This window comes from Amblyomma mixtum, chromosome 9 (assembly GCF_055824585.1).
Source record: "Amblyomma mixtum isolate Tamu chromosome 9, ASM5582458v1, whole genome shotgun sequence".
Lineage (NCBI taxonomy): Eukaryota > Metazoa > Arthropoda > Arachnida > Ixodida > Ixodidae > Amblyomma > Amblyomma mixtum.
In genome coordinates this window covers 16,769,211-16,795,783 of record NC_143020.1, presented here as the reverse complement: position 1 = coordinate 16,795,783, position 26,573 = coordinate 16,769,211, and the positions used below count along the sequence as shown (strand labels likewise).

Below are 26,573 nucleotides of genomic sequence, written 5' to 3'. Positions count from 1 at the left end.
AGTTGAAATGTTTCACCAACGTTTTGAGAGAGTGAAAAACGCGTCGATTGCCTCTCCCGTGTGCTGGGTACAGCGATGAAAGCGAGCCGACTCGTACACTTCGCTGAGTGGCTGTACGAAATGATCAGTGAAAGCTTTTTTTTCACGGCTGCGACGTTCTTGTAGTCGGCTTCCCCGAGCGTGGTCGATGAGAGGATTTCGCGCGCCTTCGGTCCCATGCAGCAAAGCATCGTGCGTACCTGGATTACGGTAAGTGTTGTGTAGAGTCCTGTAGCGAACGCGTAGTCATCGAATTGCAGAAGCCACACAGGCCAGGCACCTGGGTTTTCAGTCAAACGGTGGCGGTGCATGAAGCTGAGCTAAGCCTTGGACTATCGGCGGAGCTGTCGTTGAGGCTGCGGCTGGTGCCGGGAGGTCGACTCTTGAGTCTCTATTCATGACTGGCACTACTACTAGTGGCTACGGGGGGGGGGGGGTACACTCGTTCTGCCACCCTCTGAATGGGGCACTGCTTGGAGCGGGCAGGGGATGGGGGGATTCGCAGGCGGCGCGCGCGTAGTGGTCGTCACTAAGACAGGGCACCTCTGATGTATGGTGCAGCTCGCACTGGGGAGGGCTCCTATGCACCGGGACTGGTGCGCGGGTGCTCGGGCCCTGGAGGGGGATATTGCTGGGGCGGGGTTACGACTTAGAGCCGAGAGTCCAGGCCTGTCACCCGCAGGAACTCCAGGAGTAGCCTGAAGGCACCGATGGGGCTGCGGGCAGGGTGGAGCAGGTCCTGAGGTGGCGGGGATGCCCAGGCCACATTAGCCTTGGACCATGGTGGTGCGTGCTGCGACCAGGGTCGGGCAGGTGCAGAGGAGGTGGTCCCGGGACTCGTCGGCCCCACAGGAGGAGCAGGCTGGGGAGGAGGCTCTGCCATTGCGATGGAGGCGGGCCTGCGTCCAGGAGGGGCCCGTTCAGAGCGGCAGGAGTAGGGAGCGCTCTTTTCGGGGCAGGCCGTTGGGGACCCTCAGGAAGCATTTACCTGCGGGCAGTCCTGGGTGGAGTGCTTGGATAGCCCGCCTGAGAGCGGGGCGGGCAAAATCCAGCTGGACCACAGCTGGATTGATGGGAGAGCGCTGGTGTGGGCAGCTCCAGCCACCTGGTCTGCCGCCTCATTGCCCGCAATGCCGATATGTGAGGGGACCCACTGTAGGGAAACAGGGTGGCCAGAGTCCTCGACGGCCATCAGGCGGGCCTTGAGGCAGGCGACAGTGTCCTGCCTTGTCTGTCCTCACCGCAGGAGCAGGAGGGCAGCCCTTGAGTCCATCAGGATGATGGCTGGCTGCTGCCCAGGCATAAGACTCAGGAGGTCTGCGGCCAGGTGGAGGCCGGCCAGTTCGGCCGCTGTAGAGCTGGCCGGGAACCCTAGCCGGCACGCCAGGGCTATACCCAGGGCTGGGGCGACGCAGGCTGCCGCAGCTTGTCTGGTGGTCGGGAGGACTGAGCCGTCCGTGAAGATCTGGAGGTGACCCTCTAGCGTCTCGTGCAGCAGAATGGCGATGCTCTGTTGGAGGGCAGCGGCCGGAGTTCGCCTCTTGCTGCAGTCCCTGATGTCCACGGAGATTGAGAGTGGAGGCCTGGTAGGCGGTGGGGCCCAACAAACACAAAACCTCCTCAAAAACTCCAAAAAAGGATGGAATGTCCAAGTCCCAGTACAGCATTTATCAAACGTTTCCATACCATAGAGGCAAGACATCGAAGCACAAGAAAAAAGGCAGTGTTCCCACTAAAGGTCTAGAAACGTTTTTTCGAGAGTTTTAAGCAGCAACAAAAAAGAATTAATGCATTTTGGTCCCAGAAAGGTAACTGGGTATAACGATTTCGGGACCAATGGTTTTCAACAAGAAATAAAAATTGACAGCTCGCTCACTTTTCTCTCTCCCTCGCGCCACAAGCTGCGGGGAGGGGTTTTCCTCTTGCACTCGCCGTTTTGAGAGATGAAACAGCAGTTTCATTCGAACAGCCGAAGGAAACGGTAAACCCCGGCATCTCTCTCGTCGCATGCGTTTCTCGCACGTGGGCCGTCGGCTCCATGCTGCAGGCAGGCGGCGGCGGTCTGCATTTTCATCTTTCATCGCGCCGCCGGCAGCGGCGGTCACCAGCTTTACCGTCTTCTAACGTTTTCCAAGCTTGCGCCCAACTTCAACATTGTGTGGTGGTCCCTCCAGGCGTCTCCGACTATCGGCACTCCTCGCTGCGCCGCTGTCTAGCAGAAGTGCGGTAATGGTCTCCCGTCGCTCGCCCGGCTTCCTCGCTAGACGGACGCCATTTTGCGCGTGCTTATTCGCGCTGCCCCAGACGTTCGAGCACAAGCCCCAGCGCACGGCAGTTCTTGCTCTCGTCACTGCGCCAACTGGGCTGTCGTGGACTTCGTAGCTACGGATTCACGGAAGTTTTCCCGCGCACCTCGGCGTGCCCACACCATTACTTTTGGAACTGATGCCGCGGCGGCGCATCGCAAGTCCTTTGCGCAGCTCCGCGGCCCTGATGCCGCTGTTCGAGGCGGCGTTCGCGGCAGTGGAGTTCGTGGCAATAGGTGACTCCTCGCACGCGCCCTGCATTCCTCAGCGCCTCCGACGACTGCAGCACGTTGGTGGTGGCAGCGTAGCCGTCTACTACGGTCTGAGGCGGGAAGGACCTTCGGAGACCCACCACTCTCTTTCTGCGAGTGCCCGTGGATTAGCCTGCTCTACCTACTTCGCCACCGCGCAGCCATCCTGCCGCAGCGGTATAGTCTGTGCAGTGTTCGCGTGGTTATATTGACTCTCTCCCACTGGATTAATCGTGCCTTGATCTCGACTCCCAGGCTGGACTGTGCAGCATGCGCGATCTGCCGCACCATGGATGCAGCGCGCCACCACACGTACCTGAGCACGTTCACCTTCCCGCCTGGCTCCAAGCCCCGTGATATGGCAGAAGAAAGGGCCTCCCTCTCCCCACCTAGGTTTTTTTATTAAGCACAGGTTTTTTTTTTTCGACTCCGACTCCGAGCCATGCGGACGCGCTTCGCATGGGCTCCGTAAATTATCGCTACCACGCGGCGAAACGTAACAGCGCATTGACCCAAGACTGGTACCAGACGAAGCGGAACACCATCCGGATTCCGTGGATACCTATCGCTACCAGGCAAGTGGGTCCTCTGCCGAATAATCGACGGAAACCTTTTTCGGACGCCGTGTTGACAGCTAGGCATAGCTGCGACCACGGCATCGACCGAGCCGGCTAGGCCTAACGGCGGCGCCGGTGACGAGTACGGTCACGCAAGATGATCCACGCCGTAGAAGGCGAAGCTGTAACGGAGGCAGAGCTTCAGGATGACGGATGGATCCCCGCCGCCCTCGCCGCGCAGAAGAAATGCAGAAAAATAGGCAAGCCGCCAGCGGAACGCCGGCAGCAGACGCTGACAGGCCGGGGCGTCTCTCTGATCACAGCAAGGCGTCCAAGGATGGAAACTCTACACCCAAGCCGCGTCCGCCGCCTCTATTTCGAAGCAAACCGCTGCCAAAACTCCCGCAAGACGACTACATAATCGTCGTACGACCACGAACGCCACTCGATCTGAAGACCCAGGCAGCACAACAACATTGGTCAAACGTCGGGCAACTGTTGGCAAAAATTGGCACGAACATCGGTCCTACACTGGCATTTGGGCCGAGCGCTACCACATCACACATTGGCCCTACTTTCATGCCAGTTTTGGGCCAACGTTCAGCCAATCAAGCGGCCAACGCAAGACCAATGTTCGTTCTGCAGCATGGGCCAGCAAAGGTCTCATACTGGTATCCAACTTTCAAACATTGGTAGCCAGCTTTCAAACATTGGTAGCCAGCTTTCGAATAATGGTTTCCAGCTTTCGAATAATGGCATCCAGCTTTCGAATGATGGTTTCCAGCTTTCGAATAATGGCATCCAGCTTTCGAATAATGGTTTCCAGCTTTCGAATAATGGCATCCAGCTTTTGAACGCTGGCGCATGCAAACCCAGCCGCTGGCTACTGACCAGCATTTTCGATCGTCTTCGAAAGTAACCAGGCTGCGTGGCTGGCTTCTTGCATGGATTAACAAACATATGTAGGGTAAGAACCCTAGGATCTCCTCACCGTCCAGAACTCATCGTTAGGGAATTAAGGATTCCCTTATACAACTGTGATGCAAACTATGCACCCTGGTTACTTTTCGAAAATATGGTACAATTCCACCTACCAACCCACAGGAAGGTAAGCAAGAAATGAGGCAACCAAAAGTATTCACAAAATAAGATCTTTATTTTTTCAACACGAAAGCTAGGCGGGCGAGTTGGTGATACATTTCAAAAATAGCAGCGCGAGAAACGGGGACGAGGGGTAGAAAAACATAGGACAAGCACTGATCAGGACAGTGCTTGCCCTGTGTTTTTCTACCCTTCATCCCCGTTTTTCGCGCTGTTATTTTTGAAAATCTTTTTGAAACGTGAGGTGCGCTAGGCAGGGAGGGCTAGGGGTTCGGAAGGGGACAGGACTTTGGATGGAGTGCCGGGCTCGTGGTGAAGTGGGGTGCCAGGCTTTCGGTAGGGTGCTGTGCAGGGTTCATGGTGGGGTGCTGGGCAGGGCTAGTGGTGGGGTACTGTGCTTGGGTGCGAGGCAGGGGTGGGGTACGTGGCAGGGCAAGGGTGCGGGGCAGGACTGGTGTGCGGGGCAGGACTGATGTGCGGGGCAGGGCTTGGGTGGGGGCAAGGACTGGGTGGGAGGCAGGACTTTGGGTGGGATGCTCGATTTGGGGTAGGGTGCCAGGCAGGGCCTGGGGTGGGGTGCAGGGCAGGGCGAGCGAGCAGGGGGAAGAGCCAGCGCTGGGCTGGGTGGCTGCCGAGACGGCAGGTTGGAGGGGTTGCCTAAACTCCTCGGCATACCTCCTCTTCCTGCCGCCTCCTCGGTCAACTGACCCCGGCAGCCACCTTCGAATAAATCCCAGTGCTTCAGCCTGGTCAACCCCCTGCTTCTCAGTAATCGCACCTGTGTAAAACAAGTTTACATTAAATACAACATTTAGGGGCATGCGACAGTATTTTCTCAACATCAAATACAAATAGTTTAGCTAAAAACCAAACTGAAGAGGAATCAAACTAATATTCACTACTTGTTCTAATATTCGTACAAAATGAGAATCGTGCCAAATATAGCATCAGTGACGGTGCTGTGTTACAATACTAAAGGCTAACCTCCCAGCAGATAAAAGATGCAACCCTAATCTCCTCTAAGTGGCTGTAACATGAAGTCAGCATATTACATCTATAAGCATAACGTTATATGTACGGGCTATTTTTGACTAATGAGAATAAAATAGAGGCTGCACCTGTGAACAAAACATGGGTGCCTGCTACATATGAGCCATAGCCTCAGAGATCTGCCATCAAAGCATGGTTTTCCGAGCTTGCTTGAGCCCCTATGTGCCGTCCAGATTTCAAGGCCATGTACGAGTCCTGTGTATACTGCTACACAAATGGACCATGCTGTGGCACTGAACTCTTCGTCCCATGCATATGAATTGCGTCAGAATGGCTCATGGCATTGGTGTAGGCGCCGTTTTTGAAACAGCTGAAGAAAAATGCAGCAGGTCTTATTTGAACATTGTGCCAATTATTTGAAAGCATTCCAGCAGTTAACATTATGAACAATTTTGAACAAACAGATTTGATTCATTTGAATAATCCCACACATAGGAGGGTGCTCATTTCACTATTCAAACTGCTGGAATATTTGCATACTCTTGAAATATGTGGCAGCACGTAGTACTGTCTACAGGCAGCAGAAGAATAGAAAATAAAAATGAAATATACCTGTCGCCACCTTGCACAGCGTCATGTTGATGAATGCCTTCTTTCCCTTCCGTCCGTGAAGGCTAAACTGCTCCTGCACCCTCACACCCATGATGTTTGTCATAATATTCGACCCCACCTCCCGCAAGGACCGTCCACCCAAGCGGACCAGGTTCCTCTGCTACAAAAATATAAGAAATGCGACACGACCTCTTTTTGGTCATAACACTGTATCTTCAACCGTAGTAGCTACCTGTCAGCACCAAACAGAAAACAAAACAGAAAGGAGACGCAGTTCCGCTGAAGCCCCAGCGAAGCTGAAAAAAAAAAATGCTTCATAACCAAGTAAGTGTTTATAACCAAATCATGACATGCCACTCCCTTTCTTTGCGAGAGGCTAAAGACCTAAACGAACACTGACTCGTGAAGCAGTCAGTGGGGAAAGAACAGTATTGCACACCTTTATTGCGAAGACTTTAAAAAATTTTCTCGCCCCAACCGCTGGCTCGTTTATACTGAAAATGTGCACTGAACTTGGGTATTGCAGGTAACTTTTGACTCGTAGTAAGTTTGTCAACAGTACTTGCCTGGTTCAGCCGCACATGATGCAAACCCGTAATCGTTCGGTTCGAAACTGATGAACTGAAAGCCGGCAACCCTAGGTTTTTGACAAAATGGTGTTCGTGGCGCCATCTGTTGTTTACGGAGGAATGCGCCACGACACAAAGTGTGTCGAGATCAACATCACAAGCTGCGCAGGTCCCTCGACGGCACCACTGCCGCCCTTCGTGGCAATCTGGCGTTGGCGGCGGCTTTCAGTTCGTGGATCTCGGTGCAAACGATTACAGAGTTGCATTATTTGCGGCTGATTCAAGTAAGTATCATTGCAAAGCATGCTATGGGACAAAAGTTACCACAGCACACAAGCTCTGTGCCCAGTTTTACCCCAAACGAGCCAGCGGTTGAGGCGAAAAAATGTTTTGAAGCCTTCACGATAAACATGAACAATACCGTATACCTGACCAGAAAAGGTTAATATGTATATTCACATGCCACATTAAGTAGGGATTATGGGTAAGAAAAGCATCATTACTAACCACTGCATCCAACTAATCTTGGCGGGTGACTTATTTGTTAATAGAACTAGGAAAAACAAGCACAAAACCGACATACATTTGTTACTGGTCACTGCAATCACTGCAAAAAACTAAACAAACAGGAGATTACCACAGCAGCGGCCACGCCCGAATCCCGAACTGCTGCTTCCGCTACCTCCAATTCTTCCAGGGTATAGGCAGGTAGGGTGGGCAGCTCCACACTTGGGGCTGAAGGGGCTGAAGCGGGAGCCTGAGCCCCGTTCGCTGCCTCCAGCGCCGCCAGCTTCTCCAAAATCTTCTCATTCTGCTGAGAATTGTGACGCAGCTGCTGGCGCACCTCCAGGAGAAGGTGCAACACCCGCAGAGTGATCGCTGAAACAAACATTTAAGTCAGAGGAGGCTTCTGCACATCAGACAGTGACACATCCACATACAGGATAACCTCAATAATTCGAACTCTGTTGGTTCGAAATCACGGATAATTTGAAGAATTTCTGCAATCCCATTATTTATACTGCAAATTTGATCATATAATTCAAAGCAGCGGCATGCACTAGCCCGGTTATTTGATGATCTGAGATGCCATGCGAGGATGTCCGATCCTGATTTTGCCACAAACTGATGAAGTGACAGCCACTTCCAGCCGCGAGGCAGCGCTGCAAAGCATTGCCGATTAGTAATGCCGATGCTCAATATGCAAAGCACCCCAGTCCCAGTACTCTCAGCAAAAAACGAATCAGCTACGACTTGTGGACCGCTGAAGCATGCGCCTTCAGAGGAAAAGACATGTTATACTGCAACGCAGGCGAGAATACCAGCTTCCACGTGACAGGCTCCCCAACGCTTCGTCAAGACATGGCCAAACTAGAGGCAGTGGTGCGCATGCTTGTTGCTCATCTCCAGCCTGCTCATCTCCAGCCTGGACAGCACCTAGAAGAGGTGCTGGCATCAAAGCACCTCCTGCACCTAACATCGTCAGTGTGTGCTTCACAATGCGACCATTCTGATGTGCCCGCGACAGGTTGACTCGCACGCAATGCCACCCTGCGCCGTTTCTTTGAGTAGTGTGCCATGATAGGAGGGTTAGGTCAACCTTCAAATTAGGATCATTCTGAAATTCGGGATCGACCTGCACACAGAGTTAATCTATCTAATGGTGTCTAAGGTTGTTTGGACGAGCAGCAGGTAGTACTCACCCCGTGCTGGTGCCTGTTCACCGGCAGGATGCATGGGGCTCCTTACATAAAAAAAGCTGCTAATTCGCATGCTAATCAGTTCCTCTGACGAAAATTCAAATTGTGCGCTGTTTACCCAGCTCATGTGCACTGGCGATCACTTCCTTGGACAAGGGGTAGGTAGTACAGGGACACATTTACAACCGTTAATATCCAGGGTGTGCATCGCACCGCAGTATGAAACTACAGAATCGTAGTTTAGTTTGTTGCTTGTCATAGAGGCCACATGAGAGTGTGGAACACCGCTTTTCTGCTTGTTATTTCCAGTGGCTTCAGACTGCTGTCCTTATAATTGCGTAGTTACACATTTGTCGCTTTCAGTTTCGCGTGCGCCGCGATGCCATCCAGTGGGAAACTACAAAACAAAATGCAGCGGTGGGACAAAGCATGCAGGGCTAGGATGTGCAATGACCTTTTTTGGGGGGAGGGCCAGCAAGGGCTACGAGCTGGAGAGTCAACCTTTCGTAGGTAATTATAATGTAATCACAAAGGTAGCATATTCTTGCAACAAAATTTTTGTCTGCGTCCATTTTTTTTTTGCTGCGGTCTGTTAATTCGAAAACCCGGTTAATTAGAATATTTTTTGCAGTCCTGATGACTTCCAATTAAATTAGGTTTCACTGTTTATGCCAGTGATGCTGCGATCATTGTATATCTTGTGCCCTCAAAGTGCTGATATCTAACGCTAATGCTAAGTGCTAATAATTGCCACGTGTATATATGCACGCCTCAACCAGTGCGACCCTCTGATTGCTTAGCTTGCCTCGCATTCGACCAGCGTCAGTGTTGCGCTAATGATGATTATGATGGGATTGTCACGCCCTTTGTAGCGAGCAGGCATTTCACAATGCGCTGATCACTGCCTTGACATGGCAGAACCAGCAAGGACAACGCTGCCACTAAGAAGCTTTGTCTGAGCCAGCTGTAGGCATATTTGTGCCGGAAACAACCTGCGTGTTTCGAATTTTTGTTGTTTGGGCACTCAATTGCGCCAAACACACTTGAAGCACTCTATTTACCGCCACAGTTTCGAATTAATTTACTATAATCACACTGATGATTTGCCTTGCTCCTGCGGGGTGCCGAAGCAGCAATAATGCATACGTCCTGTCTCTCCTGCACTGAAACCTGCTCTTATCGCCTTACCTTAACGCCACCGAGACAGTGGGCTGCATATCATGCTCTCATGTGCGGAGCAAAGCTCGGGTGCGTCACTGGTGTGTGCCACCCGAGCACGATTTGGCCCACGTACCCATGTGCACCCACTAATCATGAAATGAACCACGAGAGATTCCAGCCAGCAGTTGTAGCTGCTCTGTCCGAGCTAGAGAGCTTAACTGCGATGGGTTATATACAGACATCAGTCTGTTTTACAGTATACATATTGCAACCAAGCACTATCCTGGCGACGCTGGAATGCACTACAACCGGCGCCAGGAGCAGGAGTTTCACCTTATTTTAAGCTCAGCAACTACAGCACGCTCCAGTGCAGGAGCAATGTGCTGCAGGAGAGATGTACAGGGAGCATGCATTGCTGGCTGCATTGGCGCCACGCAAAAACAAGGCAGAAAATAAATGGTAACTATATCAAACCAACCGAAAACTATGGTGACATGTTGAGTGTTTCGAGCATATTTGGTCGACAGAGACACGCGGTCGAGTTCCAGCGGCAACAAAACTTCGAAACACACTGGATATTTGCTGCAGAAACATGCCTACAGCTGTCCCAGATAAAGCAAGGCAGCAGTCTGCACATTCCAAAATGCTCACTCACTACAAAGGGCCCAACCATCAGATCATACTATCAATAGTGCAACACTGACACCGGCCGAAAGCAAGGCAAGCAAAGCAATGGGAGGGTCGCACCGGTTAGGGATGTGCACATGCACCTGGCGATTTTAAGCTTTCGTATGGCTCAGTGAGGCAGTGCTAATACAGTTTTTTCTTGTGCAGCACGCTCCGTTTACTTCTGTCTGCACCAGTACCGAAGTGGAGAGACCACGCAAACAGACAGAACTACGTGCCAGCACTTTCTCACTGTGCAGCACCTGTTTTCAAGATATGGATATGGTACCCGACCAAATATGTTTGTCTGCCCACACACTCCCTCCAGGCACGCTCTTATACGTAGAAAAATCACAGTCATCGTCACTGGCGTGGTCTCTCCTCTTTTGCTCACAACTGTGAATGCTGTAGGAAAGCCAAGCATGCCAGTGCTGTCAGTTCCCCTCCCAGCTCCCGCCCTCGTTGCAGTACAGAACTGTGTGTGATCGGCTCTATGTGTTCCAAACTCTAAGTCCAAAAAAAAGGGAAAAAAATGCTGCAGCGAGTGTTTGCACCAGCAGCAACTATTCATAATGCACAAATTTTGAAACCTGGCAAATCAAGCTTTAGTACTCCAAAAGGTGACACAGATATATGAGTAATGAAAGTTAAGAGCCTCACGATCAGCGGCGGCCTGGTGGCTGGTGGCCTCAGCTTCTGCAATGTCCCCGTGCTCCTCTCCCTCCTTATCCCTTTGGGCATTGCAGAATGAGGCTGAAGGCAAACAAGAAATGCAGCATTAGTGGCAATGCAAACAATGTGAAAAACTGCAATTAACAACAGTGCTACTGGTAAATGGCAGGTGAACTTTCTAAGCTTCCTTTGGCAGAACTGACCAGGAATAAGTGCAAACTTAAACGGGAGGAAAGCGTCAGCACACTGACCACTGTTTTTGAGATGGAAAACTTGTCCTCATCTGCAATTTGATGAAGGCGCTTAACTACCTCTTGCTAAAGCAGTCAGCACATGGAGTCCTTCCTCCCTCCCTTAGTTCAAATTCACATTTCTCTCCAACACTTGCCAACATAATACATGAGCACACTTCTGACAAGAAAGTGAGTGCCAAAAGGCTGTGTGAAAAGAATTGAACTCTACAATTGAACACAAAAATTAGTGATGGCTTACGGGGCGATGGCAGTTGAACCGGAGGCTCCAAACGGGCAGCCAATTCATCCCCTAAAGAAGACAGAAGGCGGGTAAGCATACACGTTGCACATTACAAGAAAGAGGATCTCGACCAAAATTTGTGAATGAATTCACTTATGAAATCTTAAGGAATACATATGTTTTTTGCAGATTCCAAAAATGCCATTTGATTACATGCAAAAATAAGCCTGCCTCCTTATGTAATACAGTAAAAGCTCGTTGTTTCGACCCCCCTGAACTCAGAAACCCGGAAAATTGAAACTGCCAACTTAGACTACCCGCCGCGGTGGCTCAGTGGTAAGGTCTACCGAGCCGGAGTACCCAGGTTCGAATCCGACTGCAGCGGCCACGTTTTGATGGAGCTGAAATGCAAGAGGCGCCCGTGTGCTGTGCGATGTCGGTGCATGTCGAAAATCCCCAGATGGTCGAAGTTATTCCAGAGACCTCCACTACGGCATCTCTTTCTCTCTCTGTTCTTTCACTCCTACCTTCCTCCCTATCCTTACCACACGGTTCAGGTGTGAGATATAAGGCAGATACTACGCCATTTCCTTTCCTCAAAAACCTATTTACTACTTAGTCCTGGCCAAAGGTGCTTTACCGTATTTACTGAAATGTATCGAGTTTTTTAACCAGAAGTGAAAATACAAAGTCCGCCCTTGCATTATAATCGAGTATAATTAAAAGAAAAATTTACACTATGCCTAATTTATGCAAATGTTTGTTGAAGGTGCAGGACAAGTTAGTCCCAAAGTTCAGGAAACGAAAAAAAAAGAACAAGAATGAAGTTAGAATACCGCATTGGCTTACCAACAGAAAGTCTGAGCCACAAGTACTTAGCTGAGGCGGCGGCACGGCACCTCACATATCAGAGTAGCAGCAAAGCAGCGAGAACCTATTCACCAGAGATGGCTCCCTAGCACACTGAGCGCAAATTCCATGCACCTTCCACAGGAAACACAGTACAACACACAAGGTTGTAAAGGCCATTGTTTTGCTCTCTTAAAGTTCAGTGAACACTATAACACCTGCAGCACCACTGATGTCACAAGCTAACGCTAGTGATCAGATTCCGGAGCACGGAAAGCTTAATGCTGCTGTTGCGCCCGAAAAGGTGCCCTCGCTGCTCTTCTCCGTTCCTGACAGACTTTTCGCTAGCATCAAATTCACGAAATTTTACAGCGGCTCGAAGCGTTGGATGATAGCTCTTTTAAATGCTGCCAAGGACGACCACTGGCATTCGGAAGGCTCACCCTCGTGGTTGAGACTGCGAGAAGTTTCAGTTTTGAAAAGAAGTTGACATAGCGACAGCATGGCGGGAATCCTTGATTATCATATTGGTCTTATCTGATCTTTTTCACTACTCTCATGACAAAAGGGGCACGCAAAACTTTCCCGTGGTAACGCTGGTAGTAACTCCTGTACAGGCACGTCCTTAATTTTCTATGAAAATGAGCCACAGGAAAGCCATTTCTTTTTTTTATACTTGCTAGTAAATCTCTGTCGAACTTCAGCCTCGTTTCTCACATCACTATCACACACTCTTTTTTTCCTGTTTTGTGTACACAAAGTCGACCACTGTGTTACTATCGTGGTCGCGTTACATTTGAGTAAATACAGTATGTCTATGGCGCCATACCGATGATTAATTCAGATGCTATGGGTATTGCCCCGGTTTATTTGAACGGGCCCCTGACTGAAGGCAACATACAGGGGTGGTATAATATAATGATTCCCAAACCAATCCCAATCCATTTTTGAATTTCCCCATTTCCTCATTGGTTGTAGAGACGCCACGCCCCTCATTCACTCTTGGTTATTTGTTGAAGTCTAGGGCATGGTGTCACTCCAGTGAATGGCAAAGGATGGGAAAGTCAAAAGTGGAACCAATTCAGGAAGGAATTGTTATATTATATCGAACCGGTATGACTGGCATGGCAAGATGAATTCCATGCTGCAGAGTAGCTTTCGAGAGTAGCTGAAACTGTGCGCTTGTCATGTGCCATTTGCTGTTTGTGCAGTGAAGTCTTCTCACCGCTGACGGTGCCACTTGTGAGGGGTTTGACACAGCAGCAGTGCAGCGCACCGTGTTGAACCGCGCAGTATGCCAGGAAGGCCCTTGTGATCTTGAGCAATTCTACTTAAACACTCTCAACAGTTTGCCCAAAATAAATCATTAATGGAAACATGAAAAACTAGTCAGTGCCAAGCTGTTATCTGAAAAGCTGGGAACCCATCACCCAGTCTTACAAAATAAGTTTATTGTCATGGAAGAACTTCTGAAGTTTTTTCAAGGTCATTAGACATTTAAACTATTTATGTTCTTGGTTCATTGAGGCTCAAATTAACAAGCTTTTACAGTATATGCAATGCAATGTTGTTCTCATTGGCTTTAAAGAAATCTTCACTGCAGGCAACTTACAAAATGCATACCACTGCCTTGTAAACAATGCAATACGAGTAATACGTCACGCTGGCTGTCATAAAATTTCTGTCAATGTTTTCAAGTTTAGAAATGAGAAAGGAAGTTCTTGGTTCCATTTCCACAAGTTATGCGATTAGCAAGGTGATAAATTTGCCCTTATTACATTCCTTGCTGTCACGACAAATTAATGACATCCATTTAAGCAAGTTTGGAGCAATGCAGACGTTGGTGAGTGGCGACACCACGGGGTTAACCCGAGCATCCGCAGGGACATCCCCTCAGGGGGATGATGGTGAACAATGCGTCACCACGGACCCGAGCATCCGCGCTTAGCCGTGCGTGGCATCGCCGTGTACGGGGAAAAGGGGATCCTGGTGGTTGAGCCGATGCCGAGCGTTTGGACCCTTAAGGCCCCTCGGCGGAGGCAACACACCACTTTGGCCCCAGCTTCCTGTAGACGGCACCTCCGGCCTGACCCGACCGGGGGAAATCGGCAGTCGCCTTTTCCTGTCCTCCCCTCCACCTTTCACTTTCCTATTTCCTTTCTTACAACTTTCCTGTATCCTCCTCTCTTCTTTGTTTTTTTCTTTTTCCTGGCGGCGAGGGTTAACCGTGTGTGACCAACTACCCTGAGTTGAGTCATATTAGGTTATAGTTAAGGTGTACAGCTGGCGTGGGCAGGACTTTCTTTCAAGTACCTGTCGCGTCCCCTTGTTGGACTCCATGGTGGGTGGCTGGCACCATGACCGAAAAACTACATTTTTTTATGGCTCCCCCCCTTTCAAAACTTGATCGCTCTCTCAAGAGAGGGCGGACCGAAGCAGATGACTTTTTCCAGAAAAGAAAAGTATCCTTTCCAAAATTTCATGTCATTCACAGTAAAGCAGAAGAAACCCAAGCAAGGATAATATCCCCATTCCAAGTCTCAAAACGCTTGACGGATGCCCTAGGCCTTGGCTACAAGGTGTCAAAAATGGCCAGTGGCGACTTACTTCTTGAACTGCGCGACAGCATACAACACTCAAAAGTTGCAACAATTGTATCCATTGGGGACATCCCTGTCTCTGTGACCCCACATCGGTCTCTAAATACTGTACGAGGCGTCATCTCTGAAATAGATTTTGTCCACCTTTCTGAAAAGGAAATGCTCGAAGGACTTACTGACCAAGAAGTTATAGATGTCCACCGGATCAAGATCCGGAAGGATGGCAAAGAAGTGGACACCAAACACCTGATCTTGACATTCAACATGAGCACATTACCCGAATCCATTGAAGTAGGCTACCTGAAAATAAATGTAAGACCGTATATTCCCAACCCACGCAGATGTTTCAACTGCCAGAGATTTGGCCACGGCTCCCAGAGTTGTCGCGGCCGCAAAACTTGCGCAAAATGCTCTTCGAAGGACCACCAATCCGAAGAATGTGTTGCTAACCTACGGTGTGCAAACTGTGATGGCGACCATGCTGCCTACTCCAGGACTTGTCCGTCCTGGAAAAAAGAGAAAGAAATCATTACTCTCAAGACTACGCAAAACATTTCTTTCAAAGAAGCAAGAAGGCAATACTCTCAAACAAACAAATTCACCTTCACTGCAAAAACAAACTTCGCCGATGTGGTGCGTGGGCGCGGCGCACCACACCAGGCTTCGGCACCTGTCCAGGCCACACGTAGTGAGCCTGGGGCGGGGCCATCCGCGCCGTCTGGTGGAGTAGCTCACGCTACTCCGCCTACCCCAAAGGAGGGGACGCAGACCCCCGGGTCGGCGGGCCCAAAGACCTCTTCCCACAGGTCGAGGTCTAACTCAAAAATCAATGTGCCTCCTGCACGGTCGTCCAGTGCCTCTGCAGAGGCGATGGACACGACCCCGGGCAGCCCCTCACCGTCCACGTCGGATGGTCGGCGGAGCTCCCTGGATCGGTCAAAAAAAGACAGGCCCCGAGTCACGGGGCCATAAACAACTTGATCTAGCTTTTCAATCAGTACAAACACAAAACTAAGATGGCTTTCATAATTCAATGGAACTGTAGAGGAATGTTGAGGAACTACAGTGATATAACTCATATTCTAGGGTCAGTGATGCCTCTAGCTCTATGTCTCCAGGAGACCAATCTTGGTCCACAACATTCAAATATCTTAAAACATTATACAACTTTTAGGCGTGATCGCGAACATGCAAATAGACTCTCGGGAGGCGTCGCAATCATCATCCAAAGCGGCGTCCCGGCTCAAGAAATCAAACTGAAAACGAAACTTGAGGCGGTTGCGGTTAGCGTCATCAGCTACAAAACCATAACAATATGTTCCGTATATCTTCCCCCACACATCACATTAACATGCCAAGATCTAGAAGGCCTGATCGATGAACTGCCGGAGCCATTTCTGGTAGTTGGCGATTTTAACGCTCACTCTCCGTTTTGGGGAAGCGAACGCTGTGACTCTAGAGGACAAACAATCGAAGATTTTATACTTTCTAATAATGTCTGTCTTTTAAATACGGGAAAAGCCACATATTGCTGTCCAAGCTCAGCAAAAATGAGCTCTCTCGATTTAGCTTTCGCATCACCATTACTTTTTAACGATTTTAAATGGGATGTTTTAAATGACCCCATGGGCAGCGATCACTTACCTACCATCATCAGGCTCTCATCGTCCACTCCAATCATCCCCACAAGGCCACGGCGCTGGAAAATTCAGCTCGCCGACTGGTCACTTTTTACAAAAAGTGCCACTCTGGAAAAGGAATTTTTTGACGACCTTAGCACAGATGAAATTAATGAGAAGTTTACTGAATGCATAATATCGGCCGCAACACTCGCTATACCACAAACAACAGGACTTGCACAAAAGAAACACAAAGTGTGGTGGACAATAGAATGCACATTAGCAAAAAAACAACAAAAGAAAGCCTGGAGCGCTCTGCGTCGATATCCCACTGCAGAGAACCTACTCACCTTTAAGAAGGCAAAAGCCAGAGCGCGGTATGTGCGAAGAAATGCAGAGAAAACCTCTTGGCAGAAATATGTCTCCTCAATAAATAGTTCAATAACATCAAAGAAAATGTGGGAAAAAGTGCGTAAATTTACTGGTGACCATACCCCTTTCACACTTCCTCTCTTGACAGCACCCGGGACACAAACATCTTTAGAAGAACAGGCCAACATACTGGGCGAGCATTTTGCTGAGATCTCAAGCTCATCCAACTACACAAACACATTTCAAAAACACAAAGCAATAGCTGAGAAACAAAGATTCCCATCTGGAGCAGGTGTTCATGAGGATTATAACCAGCCTCTCACACTAGAAGAATTAAATAAGGTACTATCTTCTGGCAAAAAGACAGCACCGGGACCAGACAACGTGCATTATGCTATGCTTGCACATCTCTCCGAGGCTGCTGTAGAGGCACTGTTAAAATTCTTTAATAAAATCTGGATAACTGGCAATATACCTGACGAGTGGAAAAAAGCAGTCATAATACCTTTTCTCAAACCCGGAAAACCACCAACAAGTCCTAGCAGTTACAGACCAGTAGCCCTCACCAGCTGCATTGCTAAATCTTTCGAAAGTGTAATAAACATTAGATTGACCTTCATACTTGAATCTCGGCAACTATTAGATACACACCAATGTGGGTTTAAGAAAGCATGCTCAACCACAGATCACCTTGTCCGTCTAGAAAACACCATCCGGGAGGCGTTCATCCACAAGCAGCACTGTATTGGGGTCTTCTTCGACTTGGAGAAGGCCTACGATACTACGTGGAAGTTCGGAATCCTCCGTGACCTAGCAGAGCTAGGTATCCGCGGCAGGATGTTGAACTGCTTGAACGACTTCCTGGCTAACCGCACATTCCGAGTCCGCCTAGGAGCAACCCTCTCCATGACTTTCACCCAAGAGAACGGCGTACCCCAGGGGTGCATTCTAAGCACGACACTCTTCATAGTAAAAATGAATTCCTTAGCTAAAGTAATACCCAAGTCCATAATGTATTCAGTCTATGTAGATGACCTACAAATAGCATGCACGTCCTCCAGCATATCAACCTGTGAGAGACAAATACAAATCACACTAAATAAACTAGGTGCTTGGGCAGACATAAATGGGTTTAAATTTTCTCCTCAAAAAACAGTAGCTGTTCTTTTTTCATTGCGACGAGGCCTACAGGTCGATCCCAGTCTATACTTGAATCACACTGCGCTACCAATTAAACTAGAACACAAATTTTTAGGCGTAACTTTCGACAAGAAACTCACATTTCTACCACATATTAACAACCTTAAAAAGAAAGCTTCTCAAGCCCTCAATATATTAAAAGTTCTCTCACGGAAGCGGTGGGGGTCCGATAGAGCAAGCCTTTTACAAATATATCGCTCTCTGGTGCGCTCCAAGCTGGACTACGGGTGCATAGTATACCGTATTTTCCGGTGTATAAGACGCGGCTTTTTTTCGAAAATTTTGCTGGTGCGTCCTATACAAGGGTGCGTCTTATATGCGAATTTTTCATCTTTTTTTGCGCGTTCATCGATTACTCCAGTTCATGCTCAAGCTTTTTTCACCTAAAAAATATCACTACCAATAACGCTGTTGTAACACGGTTAATACTTCAATACCGGGACCGCCGTGCGCGACATTCTAGGTGATCTATATTATGAAACGGCGGGGATGACGACTTCCGGGATCACAAACGCGCGGCTGTTTCGGAGGCCCCAAGCAAAAGTAATGAGAAGCGCCAAAAGATGGTGACAATCGCGCTTCTCGCCATTGTCAAGACAAGCCGGCGTTCTTTTTTAGTCACCCTTTGCAACTTTTTTTTGCTCCGTGTACGTAGTGCATGTTTCAGCCGAGTTGCTTCCAGAAATGGGTGAACCTTTTGATAGCGCATCTGAAGATGAAGACTTCGAAGGTTTCAAGTAGAATAAAATGTTATGGACATATGGGGAGCTGTATCGTTTTTCCGTTCTTTTTTGCTAGAACGTGGACGAGTATGGCATGAGTGTTGCCTTTTTCGATCACTTAGCGTTGCTTAAGAATTGCTCACAGGTACGGTGCATTTCGCGATAGTCGCGCAAGCGTATTTAATTAAGCCTCACTGGCCTAACTGGGTAAACTGGGGTGCGTCTTATACACGGGTGCGTCTTATATACGAACTTTTCCAGTGACAGCTTGCATATATGGCAAGTGCGTCTTATACAAGTGTGCGTCTTATACACCGGAAAATACGGTATGGTTCGGCAAGAGCATCCTACTTAAAAAGATTAGACCCCAGTCATAATCTTGGTCTGCGCCTATCATCCGGAGCATACAGAACATCACCAGTAGTTAGCCTTTACGTTGAAACTAATGAAGCCGCTCTTGAGGATCGAAGAATCGCCCTTACATGCTCATATGTCTTAAAAATCCGTTCTCTTCCGAAACATCTCTGCCATCCAGTTGTAACCAAGTGCCCATCTAAAAGATTATTCATGAACAAACCACATTCTATCAGACCATTACTGCTGCGCTTTGAAGACAAATGTGAAGAGCTAACAGTACTAGATGCCCTACCGAATATTGCACAAAGGAATGAATATTTACCACCATGGTACAGCCTGCCTTCAGTATGTGACCTCACAATGACACATTTAGATAAAAAGCAAACGCCAAATGAGTACATATTACAGGAATTCTTTGCACTACAAGAAAAGTATGACACTTACATTGAATTTTATACCGATGGCTCAAAAAACAGAAAATCACGTTGGAAGTGCAGTAATCCAAGGAAAAAACAAACAGATAATGCGACTACCAGAATGCGCATCGGTTTTTACTGCTGAGTGTTATGCCATCTTTGTAGCTGTGGAAAAAATAGTAAGAGAGAATATCAAAAATAGCATCATTTACACTGATTCCCTGAGTATGCTCAAAGCACTGCACTCCAGAAATGCTGCTGAACCCATAATAGGTAACATCATACATAACATTGTTAAAATCACAAAACAAAAACGTAACATTAAATTCTGCTGGGTTCCTAGCCATGTTGGAATCGTAGGTAATGAAAAAGCAGATGTATGCGCTGCACAAGCCCGGAATGGCCAAATAAAACAAGTGAGCATACCGCACAGGGATTGCTTAAAGTTTATCAACAGTAAACTCAGAAATAAGTGGCAGGCCGCATGGCAAGATCACGTAAACAACAAATTATATTCTGTGAAACCAATTTTAGGGGAATGGCAATCATGTAGGCATCAAGAACGTTTTACCGAAGTTATTTTATGTCGGCTCCGCATTGGACACACCCACCTCACGCACAACTTTCTGCTAGCCAAACAAAACAAACCTCTCTGTGAAATGTGTGGTGCTGAACTCACAGTGAACCACATTTTAATTTCATGCATAAAATTAGAAGAACTAAGAAAGAAATATTTCACAACATTTTACAGGGAAAGCATCCCATTACACCCCATGCTACTCTTAGGTGATCGAGCACTGGTTGACATTTCATGTATTTTTAGGTTTCTCAAGGAAGCCAACGTTTTAAACAAACTCTAAGTATTTTTAAAAAGCTTCACCATTAACAAAAACTCTAACCTTATGTTTGGCGCAGCATAGCCTCAGTTGCTTTTGCGCCATAAAAATCAATATAACTAACTAACAAGTTTGGAGCAGTAAAATAATCTTAAAAGCTTCAGACAAAAAACTTGCAACATAGTAATCATATGCACAAGGGCTTCTTTTACATAGCATTAAATGGCATAACTGGAATCGGCACACAGAACCACATGTTCCATGAAGATCTCGTAACTGAGACTTCATAAATACCGTATTTACTCGCATAATAGGCGCACCCAGAACTTTGCACTTGATCAATACTGTATTTACACGACTGCAAGCCGACGCCCTCCCGCCTCCCCCATCTCAGGTGAAGAAAAAAGAAGACACTCGTGCACATTCCACAACCCGAGCTTATTTTAACAGCTGGACTGACTACTAGTCCTCACTGGAGCTACTGCCGTCGCAGCTGCTGCGGACCCACAGCACGTACAACGACATCGCATGGAACAGCCACACGCAGTTTACAGGGATGCTCACTTTAAATGTCTGTTTGGAAAGCTTCATCTCCAGCTGGAAACCTTCCCGACTTCAGCCCACGAAAACCACGGCACTTGGAGTCACATACGAAAATTTAGGCACGCCCAGTCGCAACTGCTGCATTTCTCAGCCACGTCGATTTCAGGACCGCTGCACACTTCCTGTGTTTGAGAGCAAACTCCCAGCCGTGTACATATTAAGGTGCTTGCCCATTGTGGAAAAATTGCACCGCTCTGCAGTGGCACACGAAAGCTACAATTACAATAAACTAACACGCTACCACAGATCCCGTGCTACAGTGCCTAGAATTCTAGTTGTGTACCCGTGCCTTCGACAGCCACAAAAAGCTTTTTTTTTAAATTTAATCTTTCCTTCGGGAGACCATGGTAAGGCCCTTACACGTGTGCGTTTATATGGTACGTTCAGTTTTAAAGTGCGAGAATGCGAGACGAAAAATTTTCTGAAATTTTACCCCGAGTTAGACCTTCTGAAAAAAAAAAAGTGCGCCTATTATGCGAGTAAATATGGTCATTCTTTTTCTCTGAGATACTCTTCCTCCATTAATTTATCTATAAATTTAGATCTTTTCAATTACCAGAAACTGCAGAGCTCTCTACTGCAGAGTTGTATTGGTATCGCTTGACTTTTCTCTCTGCGTTCAAGTAGGTGCCTGAAAAAAAGGGAAAATCTCAGGTATGCTGAAAGCGGCATTTTCCACAAAATCAAAGGACATGGCAGTGACACACCGACAGACATGAGGCAGTACTCACATGAGGCAGTACTCGTACAGAACACAAAAGCAAAAGCCTGGGCTCTTGCTAGGTCAACCCCTGATTAAGACACATCTGAGTGCAAGCAAAAGTCAGACTACACTTGGACGTCAAAAAGCATCCAAACGCCTCACAAACACTGATAAAACAAGAAATTACAACATTTTATAAAATTCTAGACATTAATGCACTGGCACAGATGGTATGCTCTTTCAGGTATCCAGTGCAAAGCCTGAGAGGAATGCATGTTTGTGATTTAAAAGAACAGTACAGCCCTGGGGAGAGTACACACACACACACGCACGCACACACATGGACAATGAAGTGCCACATACAAAACAAAAATGAAAATTGTTTTTGAGGAAAGGAAACTGCACAGTAACTGTCTCACATATCTCAGTGGACACCCGACGTGCGTAAGGGAAGGGATAAAGGGGGTGAAAGAAGCGAAGAAAGATAATTGCCCGTATTCCAAACCACTCCCTAAGCTTAGAGTATTTCTTGTAATCATTGTTTCACAGAGATTTGAGCTGGTTGGGTCATATTTAAAACTTTTACCAGCGCTGCAACTGGGGACAGGGAACAAGGAGAGATGGAAGGAGAAGCGCTGCTAACTGCTAGTAGCGCCAGTTGTTAGTAGCGCTCGTCCTTCCGTCTCTCCTTGTTCCCTGTCCCCAGTTGCAGCGCTGGTAAAAGTTTCGAAAACAATCATTGCTTGCTCCAGCTACAATACACAAACCAGGAGCTACCAGGAACAATTATGTGTGGCTTTATTGTCGTTCTCAAAGCTGCACATAAGATGTGAAAGACAGCGTAGTGGAAGGCTCTGAAATAATTTCCACCACCTTTAGTGTGCACTGAAATCACATGGTACACACACGGCTTTTGAGTTTGCCCTAAACCAAAGCGTGAAAGAGAAACTTATTGCTGCATGATGCCTGTGACTAACCTCAAGTTCAAAAAAAAGAAAAAGTGCACTACATATTGATGAGTTAAACTATCCACAGGAATCCGGCACATCTATGATCAACTTTTCTAACATTGCTTTTCTAAAAGAGATCCATGATTGGGCTGGTGAACAATAACATCGCTGCAGATTATATGTAGTCCGCATGCTTTCCCCATTTTGCATTCAAGTATTACACAAATACTCCTCAAAGCGACAACTCTATCCAGTTTGTTTCCTATTTTAGAACTGATTTTTATTCGGGAGCAAAGAACTTCACTTATTTACAAGGACACCGGATTGAAAAATTTAACTTTTTTCCTCAACAGACCTCATTGGAACTCTTAACATGAAATGCCAAAAAAGGACTGATCACTGTTTGAAAACGAAACACAGTGCAGCCCAGCCCAAAGCATCTGCCACACACTGTTTTGGAATTCAGCTCATCTATTACGCTCAACTCCAACCACTTTTTGAAGAATAAAAACCCAAGAAGGAACTGGCAATGACCTATACATCACTCGCACATGTTGACAGTTCAGGCTCGCAAAGCAAGCACTTGCTATATTTGAGAACGCCCTAGTCTGGATGCATAGCTGTTTACCACTGTGATGCAGCTTGATGTCTTAATTCAGTTTACTTTAAGCAGTATGACAAAATAAAAGGTGCATGTGCTTGGTCCTTTGTAGCTTGAAAAGCTCACGAGACCAAGTCTACTATGTTTCCAACTGCAAATTGAAATGTGTGATGGCACCGATCCTTACAAACTGCATCTGCCAGAATGCTGCGCTGAATGTGATGCACTCGCATCGCTAAATTGCTTTGTCTTCTCGAGAAATCACTTCACTTTGCAGATGACAAGTCCTTGTACAGCTATGTATAATTACTTTACCAGCAGATGGGTGAATGGCATAGCAACAAAGCAGCTTGCATCAAAGCGTGTCATCATTCTTAGTGAGTTAATTTACAGCCTTTTCATATGTTGCTACTGAAGTAAAACTTTGTATTCGTTCAAACTCACTGCATTCATGCTCATTTTGTTCCTGTAAGACAATGATTGCTTTGTTTTCTTTTGTGCTATGGTTTCACTGCTTACGACAGCTGTACGGGGCTTGCAAAAAGTGAGGTAGTGTTCAGAAAAAGAACTGCATAAATGAGGATATGATCAGCAAAATTTTGGCAACTTTCAAAACTATACAAATGAAAGCTCAAGCTGAATGTTTCCTGGGGCTGCTCTGAACTGCGTTGGAACCTATAGTGCAGCTCAAGCAATGTTCCAGGCTCTGTGGATGGAGCGTGCTCGCTGCAACAGCATCCCACTTGCTATACTGTCAGTAATAAGGGAGTAATTACTCACTGGCATCCACCCACACGCAGCCATACAGCTACAAAGGAAAGCTGTACAGCTTTCCCAGAAACTTCGTATTTAAAGTAGTTTTTCTTTAACTACGAAGTTTCTGAGAAAACTGTATAGCTTTCCTTTGTGGCCGTATGGCTGTGCTTTGGTGGATGCCAATGAGTAATTACTCCCTTATTAAAAATTTACTCCACCTTGGGGTATTCCCCTAAACATTTGACCTATACTGTCAGTGTTTACAGCAATGGAAATATGAAGATGTCGAGGCAGTAGCCTACATAGTTGTCCATGACCCGGCATCAAACAGGGTACCCAGTCAAGGTTTGAGTTTATAATCTGCATGTCCCTCCTTGAGAGTGGACATGTGAACATTCACTGCACTGTTGAGCACACAGCTATCGAGAAAAGCTTGCCTGTACATTGCTGTGCAAAACAATCTCGACAGCAGAAGGAAGAAGAGGCTTAAGTGCCTCAGTAAATGTTGTAAACATAGGTATAACTAGAAAATATCCTTTCCTCCGATTATTCATTTTTCAAAGCATTTTTCTTGACGACCTGTATGCACAACAGCCTTATTCCTGTGCACTGGTTCATGATAACTGCAGGCAAACTAGCCTTTTTGCCGTATGGCTATTCCTTCTCTTTAGCAGCAGACCTTTGGATTCTTGCTCTGCAGCCCAAAACACCTCAAACAGCCATGGTAAAGCCAGAGACACATCCACAGACCAGATCTCGCCGTCTTAAACCCTTAAACTATGATCCTTGGGAGCAGCAAGTGTTCTCAAAAAGTGGCGGCTTCCCATCCCCTGGTTTCGAGATGCAACATTCATACTGCCCATGTAGAGTTAATGCAAATTAAGTAAAGACAACACTTTATACATGTAGTGGGTGAGAATGCATCCACCCTCTTGCTTTCGCAGATATGTGACAAAGCAGCAGCTGGGAATGAAACTTCTCGGCAGGCAGTGAGCTTTCCACAACAGCAGACTCATCATTTATGCCCTCATTGCATAATGTCTATAATGCAATTACTCACGGCTCCTGGCGACAACAGACACAGGAAACTGTTGCCACTCGCCGTCAGCAGAGGCTGGGTCAGCCTCCTCCTCTGCCAGGCGGAGGACGTCAACTCCTCTTGTGACAGGCCACTGGCATGAACAGTGGTCTTCTGACAGCCACGTCAGGGGGACAGCTGCCACACTGTTTTCCTCTGGAAACCTCACCACAGCAAAGCGCTTAGGCATGCTGCACAGAGAAGACAGGGTTCAAAAAGGACGGCTGGGAAGCATAAATTTCACACACACTCGCAATTCGACATGCCGTTCCATACATTGCGCATGCAACGCTTCAATGTCAGTAGCTGAACACATCCAACTACTCGCCTATCAATGGCGGTGCACGAGGTTCCCAAAGCGACATCGGCGCGGGACGCCGTAATGGAGGGCGCCGGTAATTTCCGATATCTGGGGGCCTTACACGTGTACTGGCATCGGACAATACACGGGAGCATTGCGTTCGCCTCCATCAAAGCGCGGCCGCCACGGCCGGGATCGAATCCGCGTTCTCCGGCTCAGCAGTCGAGCGCCCTAACCACAGAGCCACCGCGGCAAGGCTCGCCTATCAATTAGCAAAGGAAACGTGAACTGCCGCGGAATTATGCCTTAATGCAGCACTGAACATAGGAACTCGGCGACACATCAAGAAAATACTAGAGAGAGAAGCTACGCTACAACTTACGCAATTACTGTCGCGTATAGGAAATCGTGTTAAGAGGTAGGGGAAAAAAACATGCCTAATCGCATTTTAGATCGCTAAATCACACAACTGAAGCAAGAATTCAGCGCCAATGAGAGCAAATACGACCGTGACAAGCTACGCCATTGCACGTGGCAACCAAGTCGCGTGCAAAAATTCGCGTTTGGTGCTAGTGGAGAAAATTAAGCACAAATCGCATTTTTCGGCCGTCTCTAGAAAACGCTCACAGCAGTTCAGTAGAAAGGGCTTGGCATGCATTCACTGTTGGTTGGTTGGCCTCGAGTATCAAGGCTGGCATTTTGCCCAATGCCAAGGATTTTTACAAGACCCCACTCCCCTCATCAAGGCTGAACATTTGGCGCTGCCGTGCTCTTGGCGATGAGATAATGACCTGGCCCCTGTCAGACATCAAAGAGAAGGTCCAATGCCTGAAGTTGAGATATAAGCGAGGGCATGCCATTTTGCCACTGCTTCACCTGCACTGAAAGCCAGAATTGGTATTGGCAGAACCTTTGTCATAAGTTCGGTTTGGTTTATTGGGGTTTAACGTCCCAAAGCAACTCAGGCTATGAGGGACGCCGTAGTGAATGGCTCTGGAAATTTCCACCACCTGGGGTTCTTTAACGTGCACTGACATCGCACAGCACACGGGCCTCTAGAATTTTGCCTCCAAAGAAATTCAACCGCCGCGGCCAGGATCGAACCCGTGTCTTTCGGGTCAGCAGCCAAGCGCCGTAACCACTGAGCCACCGCGGCAAGCCTTTGCCATAAGTAATATGTTCCGTATGAAGGGAACAGCTCATAATACAGAATGCTGTGCAATGGGTCAAGTACGTGCTGTAAAAGACCATACACGATAAATTTTGTGGTGCTGCACAAGGCGACTCGTATGCTACCTATACTTGGATGCCTTCTGAATCCCGTCAGAAGTGTGCTGTTGAAATCTTAAAGGTGCTCTGAAATACCTTCTGAGGAGAGCGCATCAACTCTCTCAATTGCTGCACTTTGTTGTCATGAACACTGGAGCCAAATAATACACTTCTGCACACAGTCGAGAACCCATAAACACGCTCGAAAGTTGGCGAGCCCTTCCCAGCTACTTTTTCATACTC

At 47.6% G+C, this 26,573-nt stretch overlaps 1 protein-coding gene and 1 pseudogene across 1 annotated transcript; both read right to left on the bottom strand.

Moving 5' to 3' along the window:
- Nucleotides 1-688: 688 nt before the first annotated feature.
- Nucleotides 689-4,158, bottom strand: LOC149328395 (uncharacterized; annotated as a pseudogene).
- A 770-nt stretch (nucleotides 4,159-4,928) lies between these two features.
- LOC149328394 (uncharacterized) lies at nucleotides 4,929-25,068 on the bottom strand. The gene is made up of 6 exons (XM_089561832.1): nucleotides 24,743-25,068; nucleotides 21,229-21,303; nucleotides 11,117-11,167; nucleotides 10,613-10,705; nucleotides 7,063-7,304; nucleotides 4,929-6,016 (listed from the first exon to the last, which is right to left on the bottom strand). The coding sequence occupies exons 1-6, from the start codon at nucleotides 24,948-24,950 to the stop codon at nucleotides 5,816-5,818; spliced, it is 870 nt and encodes a 289-aa protein (XP_089417958.1). The 5' UTR covers nucleotides 24,951-25,068; the 3' UTR covers nucleotides 4,929-5,815.
- Nucleotides 25,069-26,573: the final 1,505 nt, after the last annotated feature.